At 43.3% G+C, this 24,178-nt stretch overlaps 1 protein-coding gene across 1 annotated transcript; it reads left to right on the top strand.

The window, feature by feature from the left end:
* Positions 1 to 5,170: 5,170 nt before the first annotated feature.
* Positions 5,171 to 22,300, top strand: mn1b (MN1 proto-oncogene, transcriptional regulator b). The gene is made up of 2 exons (XM_086174244.1): positions 5,171 to 9,386; positions 20,661 to 22,300. Exons 1-2 carry the CDS (start codon positions 5,858 to 5,860, stop codon positions 20,870 to 20,872), a joined length of 3,741 nt encoding a protein of 1,246 aa, XP_086030370.1. The 5' UTR covers positions 5,171 to 5,857; the 3' UTR covers positions 20,873 to 22,300.
* The last annotated feature ends 1,878 nt before the right edge of the window (positions 22,301 to 24,178 follow it).

Below are 24,178 nucleotides of genomic sequence, written 5' to 3'. Positions count from 1 at the left end.
TGTTCCTTTTGTTTTCTGGTGTCTCCTGACGCCCGAGCCTGTACACTCTTGTCGCTGAAGCTTTACCTCTGATTCTGACCAGCTGATTTAATGGTTATGCCATATGAAAAAAAAATCTTTAACTTTCAGCCCTTTATGCACTTTTGTAGTGGTGGCCTTAGAATCATGTGGCACTGGCTACTAGTTTTTAACCAATATCATATGTGTACATTTCGGTTTCCTAATTTAACTATTAGTCTTTATTTCATGTTTCTCTTTGGTCTGAGTATCTCCAAAAATGTATATAAGGAATAAGAAACATTTAACCATTTTCTATGTACTCCTTCAATGTGCAAATGTAACATACTCGTTGGTTTACAGATGCCTTTTTGTTTTTCGTCCTGATGATAAAGGCAGGGAATCATTCCTCATTGATGTTAGTTCTGTGTCCAAACATTTTAAATGTCTAACTGACATGTATTCAACTTCTGTAGATTGGTCATAACAAGAGAGTTTGAAGAAGGTGTCTTAAAGTAATAGTTGAAACATCTCAGGTGTGCTTTGCCATGCAACGACCATTTTCGGATGTTGTTCATGAGTTGCAAGAAATAGTTTCTTTCATCATACCGTTTACTTTTCAAATGAAAATCTAGTATTACAATTTCAACTGGAGCTTGTCATGTGTTTCCATTATTATTTTTTTTTATTTTTATGAATCAGTTGGCTCTCTTGCCAAGATGTTGTATGTATTGTTAAGGAAGAAAATACGTGAGCTGCGGGTCTTTGGTGTGATTTAGTCATTTGGTCATATTTTTGATTTCTGATCTCTGACTGAACTCAATGGCCAGAGATATCCGTGATCTATGGCTTACCGTTTGTGCCAATGACACGGAGAAAGGAATAAAACTGAAAACCAACAAACGGTTTAGTCTGATCACAATCAATCAATAATTAGCACAACTGCACAATTCATCAGTGGCTCACTTTTTAAGATACTTTTGAAATTCAGGGGGTATGGTAATGAATGTACAATGTTTTGTGCCTTTTTGCCTGTACATCATGATTCAAAGTATATATATGTTAAAACTACACGTCTAATAAATTTGGAAAATATACTAGTTTTGTATCTGTGTTCAGATATTTTTCTTTAGAATTTAACGGCAGGCGTGCTTAAGCGTTATTCATCATTGACCTTAAATGACCCTTTTCTTTCGCTTTGTAAAAACATGTTTTTCCTGCTGATGACAAAAGAACAGCTCAGGGACGCATGGCAGTCTTAACAATGGTGTTTGCAATTATTATTATGGTTGACAACTTTAAGCCGTTGTGATTAAACAAGAACAAACCTTTAAGCATTTCTGCAGTTATAATCATCTCATATTGTAACTGACGACTAATTTGGTGTGAAATACTCTCTAAGTTTGGATTCATTTTTCAGATTTACTAAATCTTAATCAGTTATACTATAAATTGTAAATATATTTATTTATATTCATATTTTCAAAAATAGATTTTCGAATATGTGTGTGTGTGTGTGTGCACACAAGTTTCTCTAAAGTTGTTTACTTTCTCTGTATTTGAAAATCCATTGCATGCCAGTTGGTGATTTTGGTGCTTTAATCGGTGTTGAAGAGCAAGGAGAGCCACCAGTCTTCTGGCTGAAACGTTTTTTGTTTTTTTCTCGGTAGCAGAGCGGTCACATGTGCCTGCTCTATTGAAAGCGGTTATATTTGCCCCAGAACACGCAAATAACACGGTTTCTAAAAGGAGAGATGGGCAGACTCGCCCACACGCCACCTGTTCATGGCAGCTCAGAGTATTCTACAGTTCTACTGTAGGCGTGTATCCACTCTCATGCTTCCCTTACAGGAAAGATGAAGGGACATGTCAAAGAATCTTAAAGGCTGGAAGACTTGACAGCATGACACACAGGCATGTGAAAGAGTTCATAGCTGAAATATCTTTCTGGCAGTCAGGATGACCGGCTGCGCAACTTTGAAGCACATGCAGAAGTTAAAATATTCCTATCGGTGCCATGCTGAAGCAGACATGTTGTAAAACACGGCCCCATATCCTGCCACGAGTAGAGACACGGGGACGGCCATTCAGTTTCAAAAGGAAGCGGTGCTGTGAAAATTCAATTCAAAGTTTGTCCACCTGTGTCGTGTTTATGCTCATGTATGTCCCCCGGGGTTTGATTTGCTCAAGGGTTGCAGGTTTCTTTGGAAATGCAAGTTATTTTTGGGTTCCATGGACAGGCAGTGATGTCAACAGTATTTCCTCATCCTCCCAGCCCGGGTCAAGTTTAGCCTTACTGATTCTCATAAGTCTTTCCTGTTGTTTTGAGAGAGGTGTAGAGCCAGCAGATCTGGAAGAGGGTGGGAGTAGGCGATCTGTGTCGCATCCCTCCCTTAAATACAATAGTGCTTCTCTGGATGACAGATGCTGCTTAACCTGCTCTGACCTGGAAAGTCGTGCCGGTTCATCTGAATGACAAGGCCAAAAAATACTATCCACTCTGCCCCAACTTCACAGGACGCTGTCCGCCAGCATAGGAAGGAGCCGTCCTTTTTGGCAAACTGCCGTTGTAATAGATCTAAGGGAAAGCTAAACACCCTGAATCAAGAGCACAGATTCAACTTCTGCTATCTGGTCCCATTGAGTAAAATATTGAGACAAATTGAGCAGTAAATCACTTTAGAGAGGGAGGTATCATGACCATGTTGAAAAGCTTGTAGACAGTCCATTGTCATGACGTCGCCTCGGCAGCAACTCAGAGCTGCATTTATCATCGCTTTGGAGTCCAGGGGGAAAGAGAGCATGCCATCAGTTTGTCATACTTAACTTGTCTGTCCCCATTTGAGAGGACTGTAGATAGAGCTTGAAGGAAATTAGTCACATGGGTATTACAGTAAGAACAATGCATTTTTTTTCTATTCTTCAGATTGCACTTTTTGTTTCTTGCATTTTTAATAAGGATTTCTTGCACTCAAGATCTCAATCTTTAAAAGAGTATGACTTCAGTCTTTAGGCTCCCAAGTTGTGTTGAGAAACAGAAAATGAAAGAAAAAGGGGGAACGGTACCTTACATTTTTGATTTGCCCAGGACAAGTATTTGAAACCAAGTCATATTATAGAGCACGCTAAATTTGATTTAATGGCTTGTGTCATTAAAATCCAATGCGCCCATTTGTCTTTTTTTCCTTGATTTTTTTATTAATTTAATTATTTCAGTTCAGACTGATATTGCAAATGCCATCAAAGTTTATCCTGTGGTCCCATTGGCAACCGCCGCTAGGTGGCACTGTGTCTTTTTGATAAAAGTCCTCTTGGTTTCCTCATAAAAGCTGTCTGACACCAAATTTTCTGAAACCCCATGATGCACAATGTTTTAAAGGGACCTAATATGCTGTTATTATATTCCCCAAAATGAATTGGAGGTATCTATCGTGAATTATAGCTAATTTTGCTTAGGTTGATTTCACATTGATTCTCTGTCCAAATGACACATGTTTGTATAAAATTCAAGAAACTTTGAAATATGAGACACAATCCTGGATGCAATTTTAATGTATTACCTCTTTATCTTTTGTCACAAATAAATAGGTAGATCAGGAAACTTCCTGAAAATGATGTGATGGGTGAAAGATAAATGAACTGGGTAAGTCATATGAATAACATTTAATGTTGATGCATTCTGCTTAATTGTATTGTAGCAGAAATAGAACTGTTCAAGAACATTTTTGCAGAAATATCTTAAATACTCAGAATTATATTATGATTTTCCCCTTGTGATTAATTCAATTTACTTTCGTGTGTTCTCTTTGTTTTATGGCTTTATGATCTAAGATTCAAGTCCAAAAATGATCAGGAGTTGTGGCCGAAATAAATGCACATTGATAAATAAACATTACTTATTTTTTTCTTATTCTCTGTTTTGGAAACTTTAATGCTGATAGAATACTATTGATCTCTGAGACTGAGACATCGTGCACATGATTAGGGTGTAGTTGGCCTTTTAAGGAGGCACTTCTTCCGTGGGGACGCGTCCACGCCACGCGTGATCTTGATGGACCTCCAAGGTGAGCGCGACCCACCAGAACCCAACCTGACAACCCTTTTTTAACAGTTTAATTCACGATTATCAACACCAGCCGGGACTTTTGATCGGGTATTTGATTCTGATCACGTTGTGCTCTGATTCTCACACAAGAAACATCACATGGGGGCACTAAATCAATTTTCTGAAGCAACATTTTATCGTAAATCATTGATATCCAGTGCTATTTCACTCCCCTCATCATTCATTTGCGACCACAGAAAGAAGGCGGTGGCTCTCGATAATCCACATACGAGCGTGGAAAAAAAAAAAGTTGCTTTTTCAGGGGTGAGTTGAAATCAGCCTGACAAATAAACAACACTGGATTGCAAACATTTTTTTTGTTTGTTTTTTCATCTTAATCGCTATCATGATTATTGTTATTATTGGTAGTAGTGGTTGGTGGTGGTGGTGGTGTTGCTGTGGAGTGCTTCTTTTTGCGCTCATGTGAATCGAAGTCCATTTAAATCGCTATTTTCCGGTGAATATCTTTTCAGGATGATAGCGTGTCAGGTGGCCGCCATCCCTCATCCATCCCAAACGTGAAGCTGTTTATCCTCGTAAGCAACCGAAGACCCAGACAAGGTGAGTTCCACGCAAAGGTTTCCCGTCGCCGTGACTCCGTGGGGCCACCTTAAACGCTTTAAGCCCCGCCCCCAACGAGCGCTCTATCTGTCCTCTGATTGGCTGATAGCTCACGGATGGAAGTGGCTGCAGAAATGCAAAACTTGTTGCTCGGCTTCTTTCGGACTCGCCGTTTTCACACAGCGCCAAGCGGCTGAACGGGTAGCGGGGCGGACGCGTCGGTCTCTTCCCCGGTGGCACCACGGCGGGAGACAGCGGGGTGATTCGGAGCGGGGACGCGGTGCAAGGAAGGGAGCTGAAGGCGCGGTGCTGGTTTTGCGGGACGAGTTACCGGCAGCGTGGAAGAGGGGAGGCGGGATGCTGTCAAGCCGCGCCGTGCTTGTTGAGTGCGGGTAGCGGCTCCGGGTTCTCCGGTCCTCCTGGGTCGGGAAAGCAGTGATCGCCGGACGATTTTTTATTTTTTTTTCCACGCCTGCTCTGCAATCGTAGATAAATTAAAAAACACCCCTGGGCATTTTTTTTTTTTCCATCTGAAGATTTTTTTTTTTTTTTTAATAACCACAGTTTTAACAATACGACTGGACTCTTCCCTCCAGTATGGGACCTTTTACGAGCAAGTCATTTTGGAGCATTTGACGCCGGTTTGGAATAATGAACTTTGTGACAGAAGCCGTCACATCGCTTGTTTTGTCGCTTTAGTCCCTCTGCTTTCTCTCCTTCTCTTCGTTCGTCAGAGGGGATGTTTTCCTGCGATGTTTACCCCGTGGATACGCGCAAAGAAACTTTGGGATATTGGTGGCCTCTCCCACGGCAGGTTAAATAAAGTTGTTTTTTTTTCGCGAATTTGTTTTAAGTAATATTTTTTTCCGATCAGAGTAAACAAAAATAGATAAAGTAGTTCGACCAGTAGTTAGAAAGTAAAGCAGGCACACGGTTCACTGTGCGCGAATGGACATATTCTTTCTTCGCGTCCTTGGTGAAGTTGAAAAAAAAGAAAGAAATCACCCTGGACGATGAACTTTTTAAGTGTGCGTTAAAACCGAACTATGAGTAGTTAACCCGCGCACATCATTTTGATCATTTTCACTTTTTTCCTTTCCTCTCCTTTTTTTAATTTTTTCATTTTGTGGACTGTCTGAGAGAGTGCCGATGTCTGGCTAACTTGCCGTCATGTGGGATTAATTGCAGGGGAGTATGTTTGGGCTGGAGAAGTTTGGTTCTCAGATTAATAGCAGAAACCCTGGCCAGTCAGAGAGAAACATAAACCAACCGAGACTGAACATGGGCTCTCATTATAAAAGCCCCGGTTTTCATGCCGGGGGCCCGCCGGGAGCCGTGGAACCCGGCATGGGCCCTCTAAGTGACACACAAATGCTCGGCCTCAACATGAACATGAACGGAGAGCAGTACGGAGGCTTTCACGCACGGGGCCACTCGGACATGCACGCAAGCGGAGGACTTCAGCAGCAGCAACAGCAGCAAGGACCCATGCATGGATTTTTTAACAACCAGCAACCTCATCAAGGACATCCTCACAGCCATCAACCTCAACCCCACCAACATCACCCTCACTTCGGGGGGAACTTCGGAGGCCCGGAAGCAGGGTCATCATGCCTTCATGGTGCCAGGCTAATGGGCTACAACAACAATGCCATGGGACCACAGCAGGGATTTGGGGAAGGGTTCGATCCTCTTGCCGAGGGACAGGCGGGGGACGGCTTTCCTCAGCAGCAGCGGCCCGGTAACATGCCCGATTTCCAACATCATGGCCCCCCCAGTAGCAGCCATGCTGTCCCTGCCCCCTGTCTACCCCTGGACCAGTCACCGAACAGGGCGGCATCCTTCCACGGTCTACCATCCTCCTCTTCATCTTCCTCCGACTCTCATGGCCTGGAGCCTAGGCGGATGCCCAACCAGGGAGCTGTGGAGGGATTAGAATATAACTTCCCCAGCGAGCCTCCGTCTGGACATTTCGATGTACCTGTGTTTTCCCCGTCAGAGTCAGACTCTCAGTTACCCCACTTTGGTCCGGGAAGGCCAGGTCCCAGCGGGAATTTCCCCGGGAACCCCGGCATGCCACGCACACCGGGCATGCAGGGCATCTCGAAAGGACACCAGCCCCAGCCGCAGCCCCAGCAGCCTCAACACGGAGTGTTCTTCGAGCGTTTCGGAAACGGCCGGAAGGTGCCCGTGGGAATGGACCCGGGGGTCGGCGCGAGGCATCCTCTCATGCAGCAGCAGCAACAACAGGCCGGCTTGATAGCCAGACAGAACTCGTGCCCCCCTGGCCTCCCGCGACCCCCTCAGGCCGAGCCTGGCTCCGCTAACCCTAACATTCTGGACGGCGGGGTCATGATGCCGGGCCAACACAACCAGTTTGAATATCCCATTCACAGACTGGAAAATAGGGGCTTGCACCCCTATGGGGACCCCATGTTTAATATGCAACAGCCAGCTCCTCTTCCCTCCCAACAGCCCCCAAACCAGCGTCTGCAACACTTTGACTCTCCTTACATGAACATGGCAAAAAGGCCCAGATTTGACTTTCCCAACGCACACGGCGGGGATGGCTGGTGCGGCGGCATGGACAGCCACCTCTCTCCCTCTGCCTACCCGGGACTGCCCGGTGAGTTCACCCCGCCCGTGAGCGAAGGTTTCCCGCCGGGTCCCCTTCAGCACACCGGGCCAGAGCAGCAGTCCATGCAGCAGCGCCAGAACGCAGCCATGATGATCAAACAGATGGCTTCTCGCAACCAGCAGCAGAGGATGAGGCAGCCCAGTTTGCAGCAGCTGGGTCACCACGGCGATGTGCCCCCCGGCCCGATGGGTCACGGGGGCCCGGTCGGGAGCATGCCCCAGTCTAACTTCGACAGGGAGAACGGGGGTAGAATGCCCAATATCGATGGACAAAATCCTCACGTAACTCAGGAGAACTCCTGGTTCCAAGGAACCCACCCACCAGGGGAGATGATGTCACGGCGCATGGGTGGAGCAGGTAATGAATCAGGGCCCCACGACATGGGGCTCCAGCAGAACGGGGCCGGCATGATGTTCCGGCCTGGCATGGGCATGCAGGAGCCCATGAGAATACCGGGAGACGGGCATGTACAGGCGCTCCACTCTCCCGGCATACACTCACAGTTTGGTGGCAACATGGGCAACCTCTCACAAATGCAGTCTCCGGGAGCGGGAGGAGGGACGGGGCATCCGAACGCACCGGCAGAGAGACGGCCGGCCGACTTCCCGGCGCCGCCAATGGGAGCTCAGCCGACATTTCCCTACGGAGGGGCCAACCGTCAGGGGCCGGCCCACAATGTTCCCCAGGGAGTGAGCACCTCACCGGGGAGCTACCCTACTCAGTCCGAATTTCCGCCGGGCCAGCGGTCATCTGTTAGCAAACTTGGAGCTTTGTCTCTTGGGAATTTTAGCAAAACCAGCGCTAAAGACAGCGTCTTCGGCCAGAGCTGCCTGGCAGCCCTTTCTACGGCCTGCCAGAACATGATCGCCAGCCTAGGCGCCCCCAATCTCAACGTAACGTTCAACAAGAAGAACCAAAACGAGGGGAAACGAAAACTGAGTCAGACGGAGCAGGACATTAATAGCAGCACATCTAATGGGACTGGCAGTGCTGGTCCTGAATATTTTCAGAGCAACACTTCCCAGAACAGCCAGATGCCTGGCACTGGGAATAGCAACTCTAAGCCTGCGAGTCAAAGTCAGACGGTGCAGGGGGAAGCCAGTGCCCTCTCCCCAAATTACAACATGGACGCTACCCCATGCAGTGAGGGGAAGGCAACAACAGGGAGTGGGAGAGGGAGAGGGAGGAGAAAAAGAGACAGCGGACATGTGAGCCCTGGCATTTTTTTTTCCTCCGACAATGGTAACCCTGTTGTAAGTCCAGGCCAGCAGACCCCTTCGGCTGGCATCGGGGAGAGGGGTGGGGGCACACCACACGAAAAACACCTTCAGTCGCCCTCTTGGGGAAAAGGAGGTGACCTAATGTTGGGCGATCAGGCTGACCTGATGTCATCTCTAGACAGCGGCATTCAAAGTGTCACAAAGTCTGACAGCAGCTCACCGCGAGTGGACTTTCCCGATGATGTCAGCACCCACTACGTCAACGAAGACGAGGTGTCTTCCAGTTCAGACGCTGGAGGTTCCTCGGCCGCCAAGTCAAGCCGCAGCCCCATGGTTACCGGCTCACCAAAAATGCAAAGAAGCGACCATGGGTTGATGAATGGACAGAAGCCCCTCGGCATGGGCATTAATAATCATACTACCTCGACGCCTGACAACTACGGACTCGGTGCCGGCGGGGGAACCGGGGCCAGCGGTGTGAGCCATCCGGGGACTCCCGGGGTGGAACAGGTACGAACCCCATCCAGCACCTCTGGCCAGGAAGAAATCCATCCCCTCGAGATCCTGCAGGCCCAGATACAGCTGCAGAGGCAACAGTTCAGCATCTCCGAGGACCAGCCTCTGGCCATGAAGAATGGCAAAAAGAACGGTGACTGTCCCTCGCAGAACGGAGACAATGAGCTGGCGAGCTGCAGTCCTGATGCAGGGAAGGGCTCAATGGGCACTATTGACCTTGACACCCTCATGGCAGAGCAGCACGCCACCTGGTACGTGCCCAGTGACAAGGCCATGATGGATGGGTCAGAGGATGACAAGGCCATGGGACCCTGGGAAAAAAGCAAGAGCCAAAACAACAGCAAGGAAGGTGAGTGAAACAGCTGATTTTTTTTTTTTTTTTTTTTTTTTTTTTTGTCTTTTCGTTTTTTTCCTTTTTCAAATTTTAGATTTTCCTCAGTGGGTGACACACACACACTCACACACACACACACACACACACTCACACACACATTCAAACAGATTTCATTCAGTTGCTGGTGAAAGAAGTACAGTATATTATCCCTCTTTAAATTATTTGAATATATATACATATATGTGTGGGGGGAGGCTCATTTTACGCGAAAAGCAGTGAAATAAGGCATTAAAATAAGTGGAGTGTTCTGGGAGCGCTGATCTTAGAACCCTGTTTCCATATGTTGCGGGCAGAAGAAAAGCATCCTGTGGATCTTTTGAGTTTCGGAGGATGTTTTTAATTTAAGCCTGGACAAAACAGAAGGAAAAAGGAGAAATACACACCGGGTTTCTTAGATAAAATAAGTCCCGTGTTGAATCACGTGTGGAAATACTGTCGTCGCCCCGCGTTAAAGCGTCCGACTGAAAGCACTTTACCTTTTGCACGGTGTGTTTTTCTAGTTCGCTGTGGAAGCATTTCAAAAGAAAACCTCGAGAAAAGTAAATATTTCCTGCGGTTCTTTATCTCGGTTTTCAGGGTGAACAACTACACAGGGAAGATTAATAGCTGTTTAAGGCTGCGCGTTTACGCAGCGGGGTTTCCCCTCGCCTCGTTACTTGTTTGTTTTTGTTATTACCACGGGATAACAAAAGACCTTGTGGAAATGGACTAGTGCTTCTAAATGGGCTAAACGGGATTTCCAAGATTAAAATGTTTGTCGAAATTAATGCAGATCGGTTTGTATTTTGACAGTCCGTTGGTAACAATGTAGGGAGTCGTATTTAAATAACCGCCTCTATTTTTAAGTAACATAATTACATTTATCTATTACACAATATATACATTTTTAATTAACCGAATTGAATCGAATTAGAGGCATCATCACATTTGCAAATACTCGCGACATTGCAAGATTCGGGAATAAAAGCCGAAAATATTTTTAGTTTTTAAAGATAGGAGAAAGTTAAGCTTCGCAACTGGGCGGAGTACTGTTAGAAATTACCATCCATCAAATTGCAGATACCAATACTAATACTAATACTAATATCAATAAAAATGTCTATTTTCTAAAGTTGATCATTTATGGATTTGAAATATCCTAAACGAGCGAATACAAGTTGTTCAGATATTTTGTGCACTTGGAGCAGGAGTATTTTTACTAAAAAAGGAGTGCACTTTGCGTGCGTGTGTGTTTCTTAAACAAAGAAATAAGAAAGAGTGACGTCGCGACGCCGAGGAAAAAAAGAACAACAACAAGCCAAAAGCTGATCTCGAGTGAGCCTCCTTGTCAGGCTTCTCATTTCAAACGGCGTGCTCAAATATACATTTCTATTTGGGTTCCGTGCGCCGCGTCTTCCAGCCGCCTCTTTGTTCTGAACGGCGCGGGTTGGGAGAGGCGGGAGCGCGCACGGCGTGCGGGAGTCGCGTCTCCGGGCGCATTGTTTATCTGAGCGCAAGATCCGGTCACATCCAAACCACTGACGCCAACCAGTAACCCGGACATACAAGCATGTCACCATACTTGATTAAAATCCATTTTTTTGAAAAAGGGGAATTATTTTATATCATCAAATCTAATGCGGTCATTTCTTTCCCTGTTACCGATCAACCGGTTCTCAGGTATTTTAAAGAAAATATCTCAAAAGTTGTGTGTTTATTTTAGTGATTTACTGCCATTATCAGTCATGTATGAGAGGTTAACTGAGCTCTGCTGATTTGTGAGTGTATTAATGAGTTCACCCACCGGGTGTAAAAGTACATCTAATGGAATTTGGAATGATATTGCAATATGGCAATATTTTATTTGAAACAAATGGAAATGCTTTTGATAGGAAAGCCTGAAAGAACACACACACACACACACACACACACACACACACACTCACACATATAGTGTGCTGCAAACACTCTGCTGCACAAGTACATCATTCAGTAGTTTTCTTTAAGAGCAGAATAGTTCTCCTTTCCTTTCCTTTCCTTTCCTCTTCTCCTCCCCTCCCTTCTCCTCCCCTACATGGACATGAGACATGGAGCGATCGATAGCTAGTTAGCACAAATCACGGCTCCTGACAGTTTTTCATTTGAGTGCTTCAGACAGCAAAGATGAAAAAATGGTGGAGGTGTGTTTGAGAGGGGAGGTGGTGGTGGTGGGGGGTTTAAGATTGAATCTGATGCTTGGGCTACACAGAGGGGAGCAAAATAACATAATAATTTAAAATAAGTCATAGCCCACGGTGTAGTTCCATAAGAACCAACGTCCCACAGGCTTTTTCACACTGCAAAATATCCACCTAAACCAGTTTGTTGAGTCTCAAGTCGTCAGTCTTGTGAGAAAGTCAGTGGGTAGAGACTGTCAGCGAAACTGATTTAAAACAAGATATTTGTTCAGGACATTACAACGAAAAGACGATGTAAAAATGCTACTCATCTATGCACAATATCTGATTTACTGTCTGAGGGAAACAATTTTTTTGGTGACCGGCATTTGGTACCATAACCTGTTGAATGAACATTGGATGTAATTTGTAGGCAATGGATTTTCCCCCCCTTAATAATCACCAGAAAATGTTTTTTTTTTTTATGCGCAGCATTTATTTCTCTCAGATGAAACGTGTCCTTGTTCACGCTGCTCGCCAATTATTATTTTTACTCTTGACCTTTTCATTCTCTTTAGTTTTTAGGCTCAGCAATTATTAACACCCCGCCTGAATACTGTATGTTGGCCACTTCCATGTGGATGAATAATATGAAATTTCATGCACGGAGAAAAATGTATGTTTTGGATGTGCTCCTCTTTTTCGTATTCACATTTTTGGACAATTTATGAATTTCAGCCTGGACATGTTTAACATTTGAGATTAGTTAGAGTGGGATTATTTGTTTGGGGATGTGCCCGGAATAATGCTGAGAACTCAGATAAAGTTGACACTGTGTTGGCTGGCAGTGTATTTTTTGTTCTTTATTAAAGAGTGTACATGGCAGTGCGTTGGTGGCAACTCTCTTTGCTTGAAAACTTAAAAGTGGAGGATTATGTTGTGACGGTGGATTTTTTTTATTTTTTTATTTTTTATTTTTTTACCTTATAAGACTTTCACGCCAGGGAATGTAGAAAAGCTAAGGGTCAGTTAGGTTACACATAATGAGCGTTTCTATCAGCCTTTTTTAAAGACTGCTTCACCAAATCTGCTCAATTTGAAGTTGTTTGAAACTCAAGACAGACTCCTGGTAATTGTTTTGCCAGGTGTGTTTGCGTTCCAGCCGTTTAGTGCTATTAGCCACAGAGACGGGGCAACACGTCAGATTTGATGAATTCAGTGTAGAAATATATCCTTACTCATCGGAATTTCTATATGCACGAAAAAAAAAGGCGAAAGAAGGCTGAATGTATGTCAAAGTGTGGTTTACATTCTCACCATGTGCCTGTTTGGGAGGACACTTGCTTCGGTAATTACCCATTTCAGAACTCCTATTTGGACTCTTCATTTTGTGACAGCATGTAGCTCACATTTCACACAAAGGCACAGTTGGACTTGCTACTGGAAGTGACGCTGCCATATACCTTGTCTCGCGCTTCCAAGAACGCAAAGAGCCTACGTGCACTAAGGGAACTCTCCCTTGTACAGTGTCAGTTAACATCATTCCCCTCCTTTTTCCTAAAGAAGTCTCAAACACTCATCCCCTTCCGTCCTCTTCTGACCGTTTTTTTAAGAACTCGTGCATGGTCTTGATAACCGGCAACCACCAAGCATAGGAAGTGATTCAGTTATTTTTATTTTTACTTTTACAGTTTTTGTCACCCTCCCCTTTTTCTCTCCCCCTCGCCACAGTTAAAAAACTTCACAGTTGACCTTGTACCGTAGTTTCACTCTACTCTAAGTCCTTAAACAGCTCTGATAATGATCAAATCCACGTGAGTCCAGCTTTGACAGGTTTGAAAAGAGGGAACTTGCATCTTACAATGCCTACTAGAAAGCACTTTAATCCACAGAAAGAGCTGTATTGATATTCCACCATAGAGAACAATCCTGCGAGACTACCTGCCTTTGACATTTCAGCACGATAACAACCCCACAAATCACACCAGTAATTTCTATTTCCTTTTTCTAAAAAAAGAAGAAAGTGATTGGCACATGCTTGCATGTGGAAAAAAACAGCTTGGGGCAGTCTATGTTCTTTACCTGTCATTACAAGGTATTTCATATTGAGTTTCTTTTTCTTTCTTCTTTTTTTTTTTCCAAAAAAAAACAGCACACATTCACAGACACTCTTACATACTTTTGTAGCAGAACAATGACAATCATTTTGCTAATAATAGCAATTAGACTTGGTTATATTCTTTCCAAAAGTCGTATTCTTCTCCGGGTGACTCCTGCGAGTTACTTGGTTATTGCAGGAATATATAATCTGACCACATGGAATGAAACTTGGTCGAAATTTAAAGGGAAAATATTTTAGAAGCGCTGCACGAGTAAAACTGCACTTGATGTAGCAAAAACCCTTTTTCAAAAGAAAAAAAAAAATCCCATGGAAGCGCTCATATATTAACAAGCATATGTTGGTTTGTCTGTCTGCCTGTAGACAGGATTACAAAAAAACTGCCAGGCAGATCTTTATGAAACTTGGAACGTGTAAGTGTGGTGGTGCACAGGTGGAGGAAGAGCCCATTAGATGAACTTGGCAAAAAAAAAAACAACATGTTTTTACATTTGCTCTTGCAGAGGTCTGCACTCTGTTTTGTTTCCAGCTGTTTCTATGCATTCGTGCGTGTGTGCGTGTGTGCGTGCGTGCGTGCGTGCGTGCGTGTGCGTGTGTGTGTGTGTGTGTGTGTGTGTGTGTGTGTGTGTGTGTGTTGGCATACAAGTGAGTATAGGATGAAGAGCAGGTTTGTAGACACTGCAACATGATAGTGTGGATTTGTCAGCCGTAGACATAAAGTTTGATTTATTTAGACTTGGTGTCAGAATCACAGCTTCACCCTTGATCTCAGGTGTCTCACTCGATGGAACACACTCGCTTAATTCTTATGTGCTGGAAATTTTTTAAGAGTATTATTTACTTGACTTGTAAATGCCATCGCACTGAAAACACACCCACCCTGAATTTTAAGTGCTGAGAATTTAAATGCTCGTGTGTGTGTGTGTGTGTATGTGTGTGTGTGCGTGTGTGGGTGTTTGTTTACATAGTTCATGTGTGTTTTGTGTCCCATGCCTCACAAGATATTGAGCTTTAGTGACAAAGGAAGCCGGCGATTAAAGAAACATCCTTGTGACTGATGGCGAGAGAAAAGATGACTAGAGGTTTGAGGATTTTTCAACTCTTCAAAATAGCAGCTCATCCGACATTTTGTTCTCCCATGAGGGCGGGTGTGGGAATAAAATAAAACTTGTCTCAGCATGCGGTAAATATTCTCCTTGGACAGAACAGGATATGGAAAGGTACATTTATCTTGGAGATGTACAAAATAATGCAGTTCCAAAAGTAAAGTAGATGCACGCGGTGCTGAATATATTTGCCATATTGATTCTAAGGTCCTCCTAAGTGTCATGTGTTTATATGCTGCAGCTCTTAAGAGGTGCTTTTCAGCTCCCTAGTGGTGTAGATGTTGTCATACTGCCAACAGCAGGTTATGCTATTTGCAATACAGGTAGTTGTCAGGCGCCTTTAATTTGTATTGAGGAATTGACAAATAGGTTATGACACCGGAGCTGTTCTTGCTTGGAGAGAAGTAGTAAGGCCTGATGAAGTGAAAGAGAAAGTAATGGAATGGGTGAGTTGTTTGGACTTTGCTTTTACACTCTTGTCCAACTGTTTAAATATGTGTATTTCTAGTATGTTACCAACAACACCTCTTTGACATTGGATAAAATGCATTTGATCATGACATTAGCAGAACTTATAAAATTGTCATCTCATCGGTTGTTTCATCTGTGGCGGATCACTTCCTGAGCGGTGAAAACAAGGTTTGAAAACAAAATAGAGACAGGAGGCCGGAGTAGATGAATCTGTCATGAACATGGATGACACACCGGACAGATCCTCGACATGGCTGTGAGTTATGAAGGAGACGCTAAATCACTTCCCGTGTTCTGATTTGTGTCGGGTTTCTCAAGCACTCATAGAGACCTGAGGGGTGTGAATGCGGGGCGGGTGGGGGATGGGTGTGTTACTGGAGAGAAGGTAACAAACGCTGAGGGCGATGCCTGCCTGGGCAAGTTTTTTTTTTTTTTTTCCCCTTTTTTCTTCCTTTATGTTGCAGGCCAGGGGACAGAGAGGAAATTCAAACCAAAATAACCCCTGTGCCCTGGCCTGAGAAATGCCCCCCCCCCCCCTCCCCATTCCCCCCAAGATATCCTCCCTGTTCTGAGGGAAAGGTCACAGTATGCAATGTTGGGTGGAGTTTGGGGGCGGGGGGGTGCAGGAGAGTTTCAAATACCCACATACTCACCCAAGGGCACAGGACACACCATTCAGACTTTCCAAAATATACCTGTATTTTGTAATAATATTCATTTTCTGTCAATTGACGCTTGGTCTTTTTTTTTTTTTTTCCTTTGCATAATCTGACATTTCTGGGAATGTGATAAGACATTAATGCAAAGATATTATATTTTAAAGCCTTCCTGGTTGAAATCACACATTGAATCACCCCCTCCATTTTTTTTTTTCAATCAGACTTTTCTTTGCAGATTGTGACGGATGTTTTGTGCTGACAAAGACAGAATCCTCACATAAGATCGTAGTCCGAGTTGTTACGCTGAAGGAATCTGACCTGATGTCACCACTGTCATAGGAGAGAAGGCCTTTGGGTGGTTTTGTCAGGCAGCGGAGCATTCTGATTGGGCTGGTCAGTGTTCAGAGACGAAAGGGTCGTGCCCTGGGGAGCTTGAGGTTAAAGGTGAAGTGTCTTCATGGAAGTAGACTTTGGAATAGAAAGGGCAGAGGCCTGACGCTTGAGATTTTGGGGCCTGGGAAATCAATGTGATGGCTTTGTGAAACCCGCTTCAAAAAAAAAAAAAAAAGGAGCTTCAATAAAAACCCTTTGTATTTGTCAAAAAATGCATTTAATTTCATCTTTCATTGAACACACACCTACGCTACTCTAAAACGTATCTGCGATTTTTAGTATCAATTGAATAAATACTGTTACACAGATTGCTAAAGGGCTTGAATACGGTCTCCAAGCAGCATGCGTTGCTTTGAATGTGTTGAGTGTGTGTGGTATGACATGCAAACTCATGTCAGACCGTAAGCTCCAGGACACATCTGTGTCATCCGGACAGGCAGAGCCATGCATTGCGCTCCCCGCCTTCACGCAATTTCGAAGCCCCTCTCGTCGACCTAAACGCGTCTGTATTTTGTTCAGAAATCCCTGTGCTGTGTTAGTGTAACAAAGTATGTGTGATTGTGTGTGTATGTGAGAAAGAAAGAGAGAGAAAGAGCATGTGAGACATATATAATCATCATCACATCTTACCACATTACAAGATATAGTGAAACAAGTGCATCATACACAATTGAGTATTTACACCTCACTGTGGTAATCTTTTCTGTCTGTAATGTGGTTAAGGTTATTTAGGTGCTTGTGTCTCAGCACAGCTGCATGTGCTGCTACTGCTCTCTTTTTATTGGGTATTTTCACTATTGCTTGTTGATGCTAAGCAGTTGTTTCCCTCAGATGAACAGGCTATTATTGAGATATTACTGTGAATGTGAATCTTGTGTTAGTCGGTGAAAAGCCATAACAAGATAGAACACATTGAAAAAATATTTCCCTGCTTGTTAAATGTCATGGTGATTTGGGATTTAGACTTGTGTGATGTAGAATTTCACACTGCCGTTTCCACTTTTGAGCTAACATGCTGCCATGGATAATGCTTTCAGTTAACATGTAGGGTTTTGCAATTTCCATAAAAATCACACCCTTGAATCCCTTTTATCTGCTTTTTAAGACTGGGTAATATTTTAATGCCACCGTGGTCAGGGGTTTGACGTATTTTACAAGTGGTGGACTTTGTTTGCTGTTAATTGAAATGTGTATTATATCCTATGGCATTCAGCCCCTTCGGTGGGATCACAGGTCTTTAAGAGCTCATAAAAGCAACGATCAACCTTATAATGTAATTTCTTCTCACCACCTTTTTAAAATGTTTTAAGTGAGCTTATAAACATATAACCTAGAATTGTTGAATTGAGAGTTTGTTGTTTTTTAGACTAAGCCCCATGCATTTTTTCCTGCCTGAATTTTTCCTTTCACGTCCTCATGGAGAAGGCTAGTGCTTCTCGCCGTGATCGTTTGGGTGTATATGCATGTCCATATGTATGCAGGCGTGTGTGTGTGTGTGTGTGTCTGATGTTTGTGTATGTGTGTGCGTGCGTGTGTGTGTGTGTGTGTCTGTGCGTATGGAGCCTCAGCAGCTGAGTAGCTGGTGTGGATATGGCAGCAGTAGTGGTTGGCGTGTTGTGTGTTTTTGGCTGCACATGTTGTCAGTTTGCTGTGTGTCAGCAGTGAGCCAGGGGAACGCTTGGCTGCCTATTCAGGCCGGTGCAGACCCTGCTGTGCCCAGCTAGCATGAGCTGCTGGCGGGCGCTGGAGGGCACAGAGCTAGGCTGAGGGAGTGTGAGTGGGTTGAGGGGGATGATACTGGCAGGGGGCTGGGATCTGCCATGCTGAGGTGTATAACCGGACCCTCTGGCGAATGTTAGATCTTGTCACCGCCACCACCAACACTGCTTTAAATCCTTATTTCGCTCAGACCCCCTACACTCTTACCCCCCACCTACACTATGTCTTTCACCTTGAGAGATAGAGGGAGAGAAATGCACAGAAACTGGCAGGCAGAGACAAACGCAAAAGGAAACAACAGGAGGCTTGGCTGTCTGACCTTTTACCAAATCCCCCACTTTTCCATTTCAGTGGTCTCAGTCCAGACAGGCTGGGGGGCAAGCTTGCCTCACTGGCTGCATGTCTGCCTGTCTCACCAGGTTGTCCTAGCTGCCTGGCCCAGCCTAGGTTAGCCTCCCTGGCCCTTTCTTAAATGTTTTTTTTATTTTTTCGTCACTGTATAAATGATACTCTGCGATGCAAAAGATGAGAGGGGACATTTAGAAAGATGACAAAAATATTGAATTAATGGAGAAAAGGCTGGGGGGGGGGTGATATATGGATTATCAAATAGCTCATGTGCCACCTCTCTCTGTTAGGTGAACAGCCGACTGACTGGTGTGTTGTGATCGGCAGTGTGTGTGTGCCCAGACTGTCGTCTATCACAGCCTCTCCCTTTTCTGACACATGTAACTCAGCATGTCAAAGCTGTTTTCTGCCTGTCTCTACATGCCAACACCAAGTTGTCCTTGCACCTTAAAGCGTTTCTGTCTTTGTGGAAAACACTGATCTATTTTAACCGTTCTCCAGGAGCGAGGGAGAGCCATGTTGTTTGGGAAAAAAAAATGAATGGTAGAGTAATCGGACTGATGTTAGTAAAGCATCCCTAATACCTTCACACACACATTTCCTCTTTGCTCTGGGCTTGCTTGGAGGCAAAACCCAAAGCGCACTATGCAACACCAGTGTCATCATCATCGCCACTCAATTCTTCATTCCTAGTTGTTATGCATCTCTCCATCTTGCTGTATTTCTTTTTTTCTAAATTGCTTAATCTTAGTCCTTATACTGCTTTAGTGTGTTGCGTTCTACAGCACTATGGCACATGAGATGTGATTGTGATTCTGTGCATTTTCTAATTGAAAAGTGTTTTATTTCATGAGAAAAGTAATTATTCCCTCGATATGAAGTATGCATCTTGGCAGTCAGATAACAGTTTCGCATGTCAGAGTTTTTTTATATTTTGTATAATTACGCTGCTTGTAGATTATTATGGTAGTTTGGTGCAACTGTTTAATATGTGACACCGCATCATGGTGACACTGGGTGGATATCACGGCATGGTCATTATACCAGTAAATTGGGTCAAGCAGGGTTAAAGGCCAGTTTTGTCGGTGCACTCTGACCCTCTGTTCGGGGGTCAAGCAAGAGCATTGCACATTTGCACGCCTGACTGGGAACAGATGAGTAAGTGCACCTCTGTGTGTTTTCACATTTGTGTATCTTTTTGAGGATGGGAAGGCTTCCCCGACGCCCTTTTTCTTCGACAGGTGAATAGACATATCTGTCATATCTGCATATATTAAGTTTCATATCACTTCTCAGAGCTCTGGATCGCCTCCTCTTCATTCTGATCTCTGGCTTCATCAAACCTGACCAAACTGCAAACCACTTTTCTCCTACTGGGGAGGGTTTGATTGAAAATCTGGTTAATATTCTGTATACTAGAGAATGGGAATCCCTTATGAAATTGAGGTACTTGTAAATATGAGATAGCACATTTACTTTCAAAGATAAATAAAAACCATAATTAAAGCTTTTAATTGGTAGAAAGATGGTTATGTACACTGCTCAAAAAAATAGAGTGAACACTAAAGTACAACATTCTAGATCTGTGTCATTGAAATATTCTCATTAAATACTTTGTTTTTTTACATACTTGAATGTGCGGACAACAAAATCACACAAAAATTATCAATGAAAATCAAATGTCTGAACCCATGGAGGTCTGGATTTGGAGTCACACTCAAAATTAAAGTGGAAAAACACAATACAGACTGATCCAACATTGATATAATGTCCTTAAAACAAGTCAAAATGAATCCGTGTTGCTTCCCAAGTGGACAGTTTGATTTCAGTTTGAAGTGTGATTGACTTGGAGTTACATTGTGTTGTTCAAGTGTTCCCTTTATTTTTTTTGAGCAGTATATTTCTGCCGTGACTTGGGAGACGCCAAGCATTATCCAGTATCTTGTTTTACTTTACATGGCTCTGACCGGTTGTAGGTCCAACTAGTGTTCAGGGGAGATTTGTTCTCTGGCCTTGTCTCACTCCCCCTTGAAATCTGAACTGAACTGATGGATACCAGACCAGCTCCGTCCTGGCGTTTTGGTCTGGCGGCGCTGGGCTAATGGGAGGTTGAATAGATGAATTCATTTCACAGTGCAGATTTCATGTGGGAAGTGAAAATGACACTGGTTTAATTAAAAGCGTGTATTTACCGATTTCAACTGCCAAGTGCTGGATGTTGCTTTATATTTTTTGTAATGTCTTAATTAATTTTTTTCCTTCTCTTTGCTCATTTGCAGAATCTGAGCTGTCCCAGAGCAAAGCTGGAGCCGGAACCCCTGGAGCTGGAGTAGGTGGGAACAGTGGAGGGAACCACCTGCAGTGCCTGTCCGTCCACTGCACAGATGAGCTGGGTGACACTAAGGGTCGAGGGGGGCCAGTGTCCTCTTGGCGCTCCCTCCACTCCGATATTTCCAACCGTTTTGGGACATTTGTGGCGGCACTCACTTGAACAAAAATCTGGCCCAGGAGGGAGACATGAATAAGAAGGAAAATTTCAGTGACAAAATAATGTTGATGATAAAGAACGATGACGATGATAACGTGTTGGTGAGGCAACTGCAAACACCTCTTGCCTGTTCAGGGAGAGAAAGACATTTATTATCATAAATGCAAACATTAACTCTCTCTGCCTCTCTCTCTATCTCTCTTTCCCTCTCTCTTTGTCTTTTCTCTCTATCACTCACAAAAACACACACACACACTCTCTCTCTCACATGCACATGTACACGCCCGCGCGCGCGCGCGCACACACACACACACACACACACACACACACACACACACATACACACACAGACACACACACACTCACAAACAACTATGTTTTTCTGTGACATGCAGTCACTTTTGAGGACACTCACACACTGCTGGACAATACTGTGCGGGCTCCACTCAACAAGGCCCGCATCTGGAAAACCTCAAATCTATCTATATATATATTTTTTTCTTTTCTTTTCTTTTGAAGAAAAATAAAGAAATGTCAAATGATGAGATAGGAAAAGCAGAAGAAGCAGAGATATTCAGCTGCCACTGGCTGTGATTGTATATTAAAGTTGAGACTTGCAATGTGACTCAAGTCTTATGATTTTATTGCTCATTATGGCCTGTTTGCTTCCACCTTAGTTAAACTTAGTTAAACTTCAAGTGCTATTGTATATATTATCTTACCAGTAAAAGGAACTTAACTGTCTGTTGCCCAAAATTTCACTCTAAATTTGTCATAAATTGTACCTCCACCCACCCTTTACTTTTAAATGAGCCGATTGGCTCGTCAGTTGCCTAAACGCAGAAGCAGATCCACAGTAAGGATGGCAAAAGGTGTCAATAATATGCATGAATGTACTTAAACCTTTTTTTTTTTTTTATTATGAAACCATCACTTTGCCCTGTTTGTCAAAGAGGGGAAACACTCCTACGTATATAATTTACTGCTGTTAAAAATCATTTAAGCCGAATTATTCTTTTATCTTTCTTTTCTATATGGGCAGGAATATCTCTCTTCTCCATCAATCCTACCATTAAATGCATGAGCTCAATGACTTGTATACAATTCAGCCAATGGGAACTGAAATGGAGGTCAGCAGATTGTTTAATAAGGGAATTGAAAAAAAGACTATTGGTATTGCACATGTATAATAAGAGAAAAATTGCTGTGTGTTAGGCAATCTTGTAATCTTTAAATAAAGCTTCTGTTGAATTTGAATTTCTGAAACAGTAGATGGAGGACTGTGACGGCAATGAACTGATTTTTGTTTTTCTTTTGTTTACTTTTTTAAAATAATAAGTAAAGTGCAGTCATCTGTTTTCCTGCATATTGTATATATCTGTATATGTTTTATTGAGTAACTAAATAACAATAAATATGATGTTAAAGGTGGGAACGGTGAGATTGTTTACTGTGTCAGCTAACATTACTCACCAAATTTCAAACCCCAAAACATTGCGGTAGTGCCCTATTCCGCACACAGTGTGAATCCTTTCAGGTTTACAAGTATCATTTTCTGCAGAATATTGTCCGTACTTCGAGGATCATCAGTCAAGGCAAAATAGCTACAGTATATTTTCCCAAATAAATGATGTGATAAAGAGGTTTTGAACTGACACACCACCTGACAACACTCAGGAACATATTAAAATGAGAGGCAACAAAATGAGAACTACCATAAAATATGGTTTCCAGATGGATTAAGAAGCCAACATGATTAATTCAGTGAACACTTGCTCATAAGCAGTGTCTTATTTCATTCCCCATCTTTTCTAACATAGTTGCTTCACTAATCCATCCTCTAATGGGTTAAGGGAATTAATAACATGATAAACATAAAGACTTTCTATCTATCTCTGCACTGTATAACTATATATATTTATGTGTGTGTGTGTATTTATATATATACATTTTTGACCCTCCACACCTTCCGCATCTACACAATTCTTTATCCCCTCGTGTGTGTAGTCTTTTACACCCAAGTTCCTGACCTTATTTATCACAATTAAATGCACATCGCCAAGCCATCTTGACCACTGAAGCTCAAACTGTATTTAAATGTCACAGAGATTGCAGACCAATACAACACATTCAGTCATTTCACACACACAGACACACATACACACATCATTCCACTCCCCAAGCCTTTCTTGGCTCACCTGCTCTTTATTGGCCATGTGCATGGATGCTTAATGCTTATCAATAACTCCCTTGTGCCAGCTCTGGGGTGGAAATGTCAATGCTACCTAACAGGGCTAGTGATCAACCTGCGGTTCTGCTGTCAAGGATTCACACACACACACACACACACACACACACACACACACACACACACACACTATGCCCCAAATGGTGCTTGGAAGCACAGAAAAGGTTGTTTGGAGTCGGGTTTGGATTTTAAAATCTTTAAAAATTAATTATAAGAGAGAAAAATGTTTCAAAAAAATGTATTTAAAAACAAAGGTGAATAAAAACAAAGGCGTCTTCGGAGGGATTATTTGGAAAAAAATGGAAAAGTTCTGATGAGGACAGAGGAAGAGACTATGAAGAAGAGGAAAAAGAACAGAAAGCTGGATGTAATAGATAATACAAGGGGTCCTACTTAAAATAAGCTTTTATCCCGACGGATGATTCTCACGTTCACATCACATTGAGGTAAGTTGCATTTTAACATACTTTACATTTGTATTTGGCGTTCTTTATGTGTCATATTTAACCCCAAAACAATACTGAGGACTATTCTAAACTGGTTCAAACTGTAAGTCAGGTGTGTTTGTGCACCCTGCTCCTGCTGCTGCTCTGTGCACCTGCTGTGTGGGATCGCAAAGCCTGTTGGGAGTGTGACGCGCAGAGCCGCAGCGCTGGCAAACTGCAGAGGCTGGTTATGAGAGACTGCCATGTCACCTGGCCGAGCCTGTTCAGGCGGGAGAAAAGCTAAACTGCCCGGAAAACAATCCCCGTTACTCTCAGAGTGTGAAAATTAAGCTTCAGATTCTTTCCTTTTTTTTATGCATTCAAATATTTGCATACTGCATTTAAAGATAAATATTTGCACACGTTGTACTGCTCTCTGTGCTTATGGTAATACGGTATTTATATTTACAGTGAGGTTTTTTAATACAATGAATTACTCATTTCAAATTTGCATTTAAAAACTACGACTCAATTGAGTAAGTGCATGCTTATTGTTATAGTAATGTATTTCAAAGTGACACATTGTATTATACAATAGGAAATGTTTGGTCTTTACTAGCCCTGGTTTGACTTGTA

This window comes from Fistularia commersonii, chromosome 26, assembly GCF_037954325.1.
Source record: "Fistularia commersonii isolate RoL2024-O1a breed Wild chromosome 26, RoL_Fcom_v1.0, whole genome shotgun sequence".
In the NCBI taxonomy this organism is placed as follows: domain Eukaryota; kingdom Metazoa; phylum Chordata; class Actinopteri; order Syngnathiformes; family Fistulariidae; genus Fistularia; species Fistularia commersonii.
The sequence above is the reverse complement of the archived record's forward strand: the minus strand, read 5'-3'. Positions and strand labels throughout refer to the sequence as shown.

What these genes read in the sequence shown, in the direction of transcription:
- mn1b (XM_086174244.1), top strand. Translation starts at nt 5,858, where the DNA reads ATGTTTGGGCTGGAGAAGTTTGGTTCTCAGATTAATAGCAGAAACCCT. An exon ending in CCAAAACAACAGCAAGGAAG is followed by an intron (nt 9,387 to 20,660) that starts GTGAGTGAAACA and finishes GCTCATTTGCAG; the next exon opens with AATCTGAGCTGTCCCAGAGC.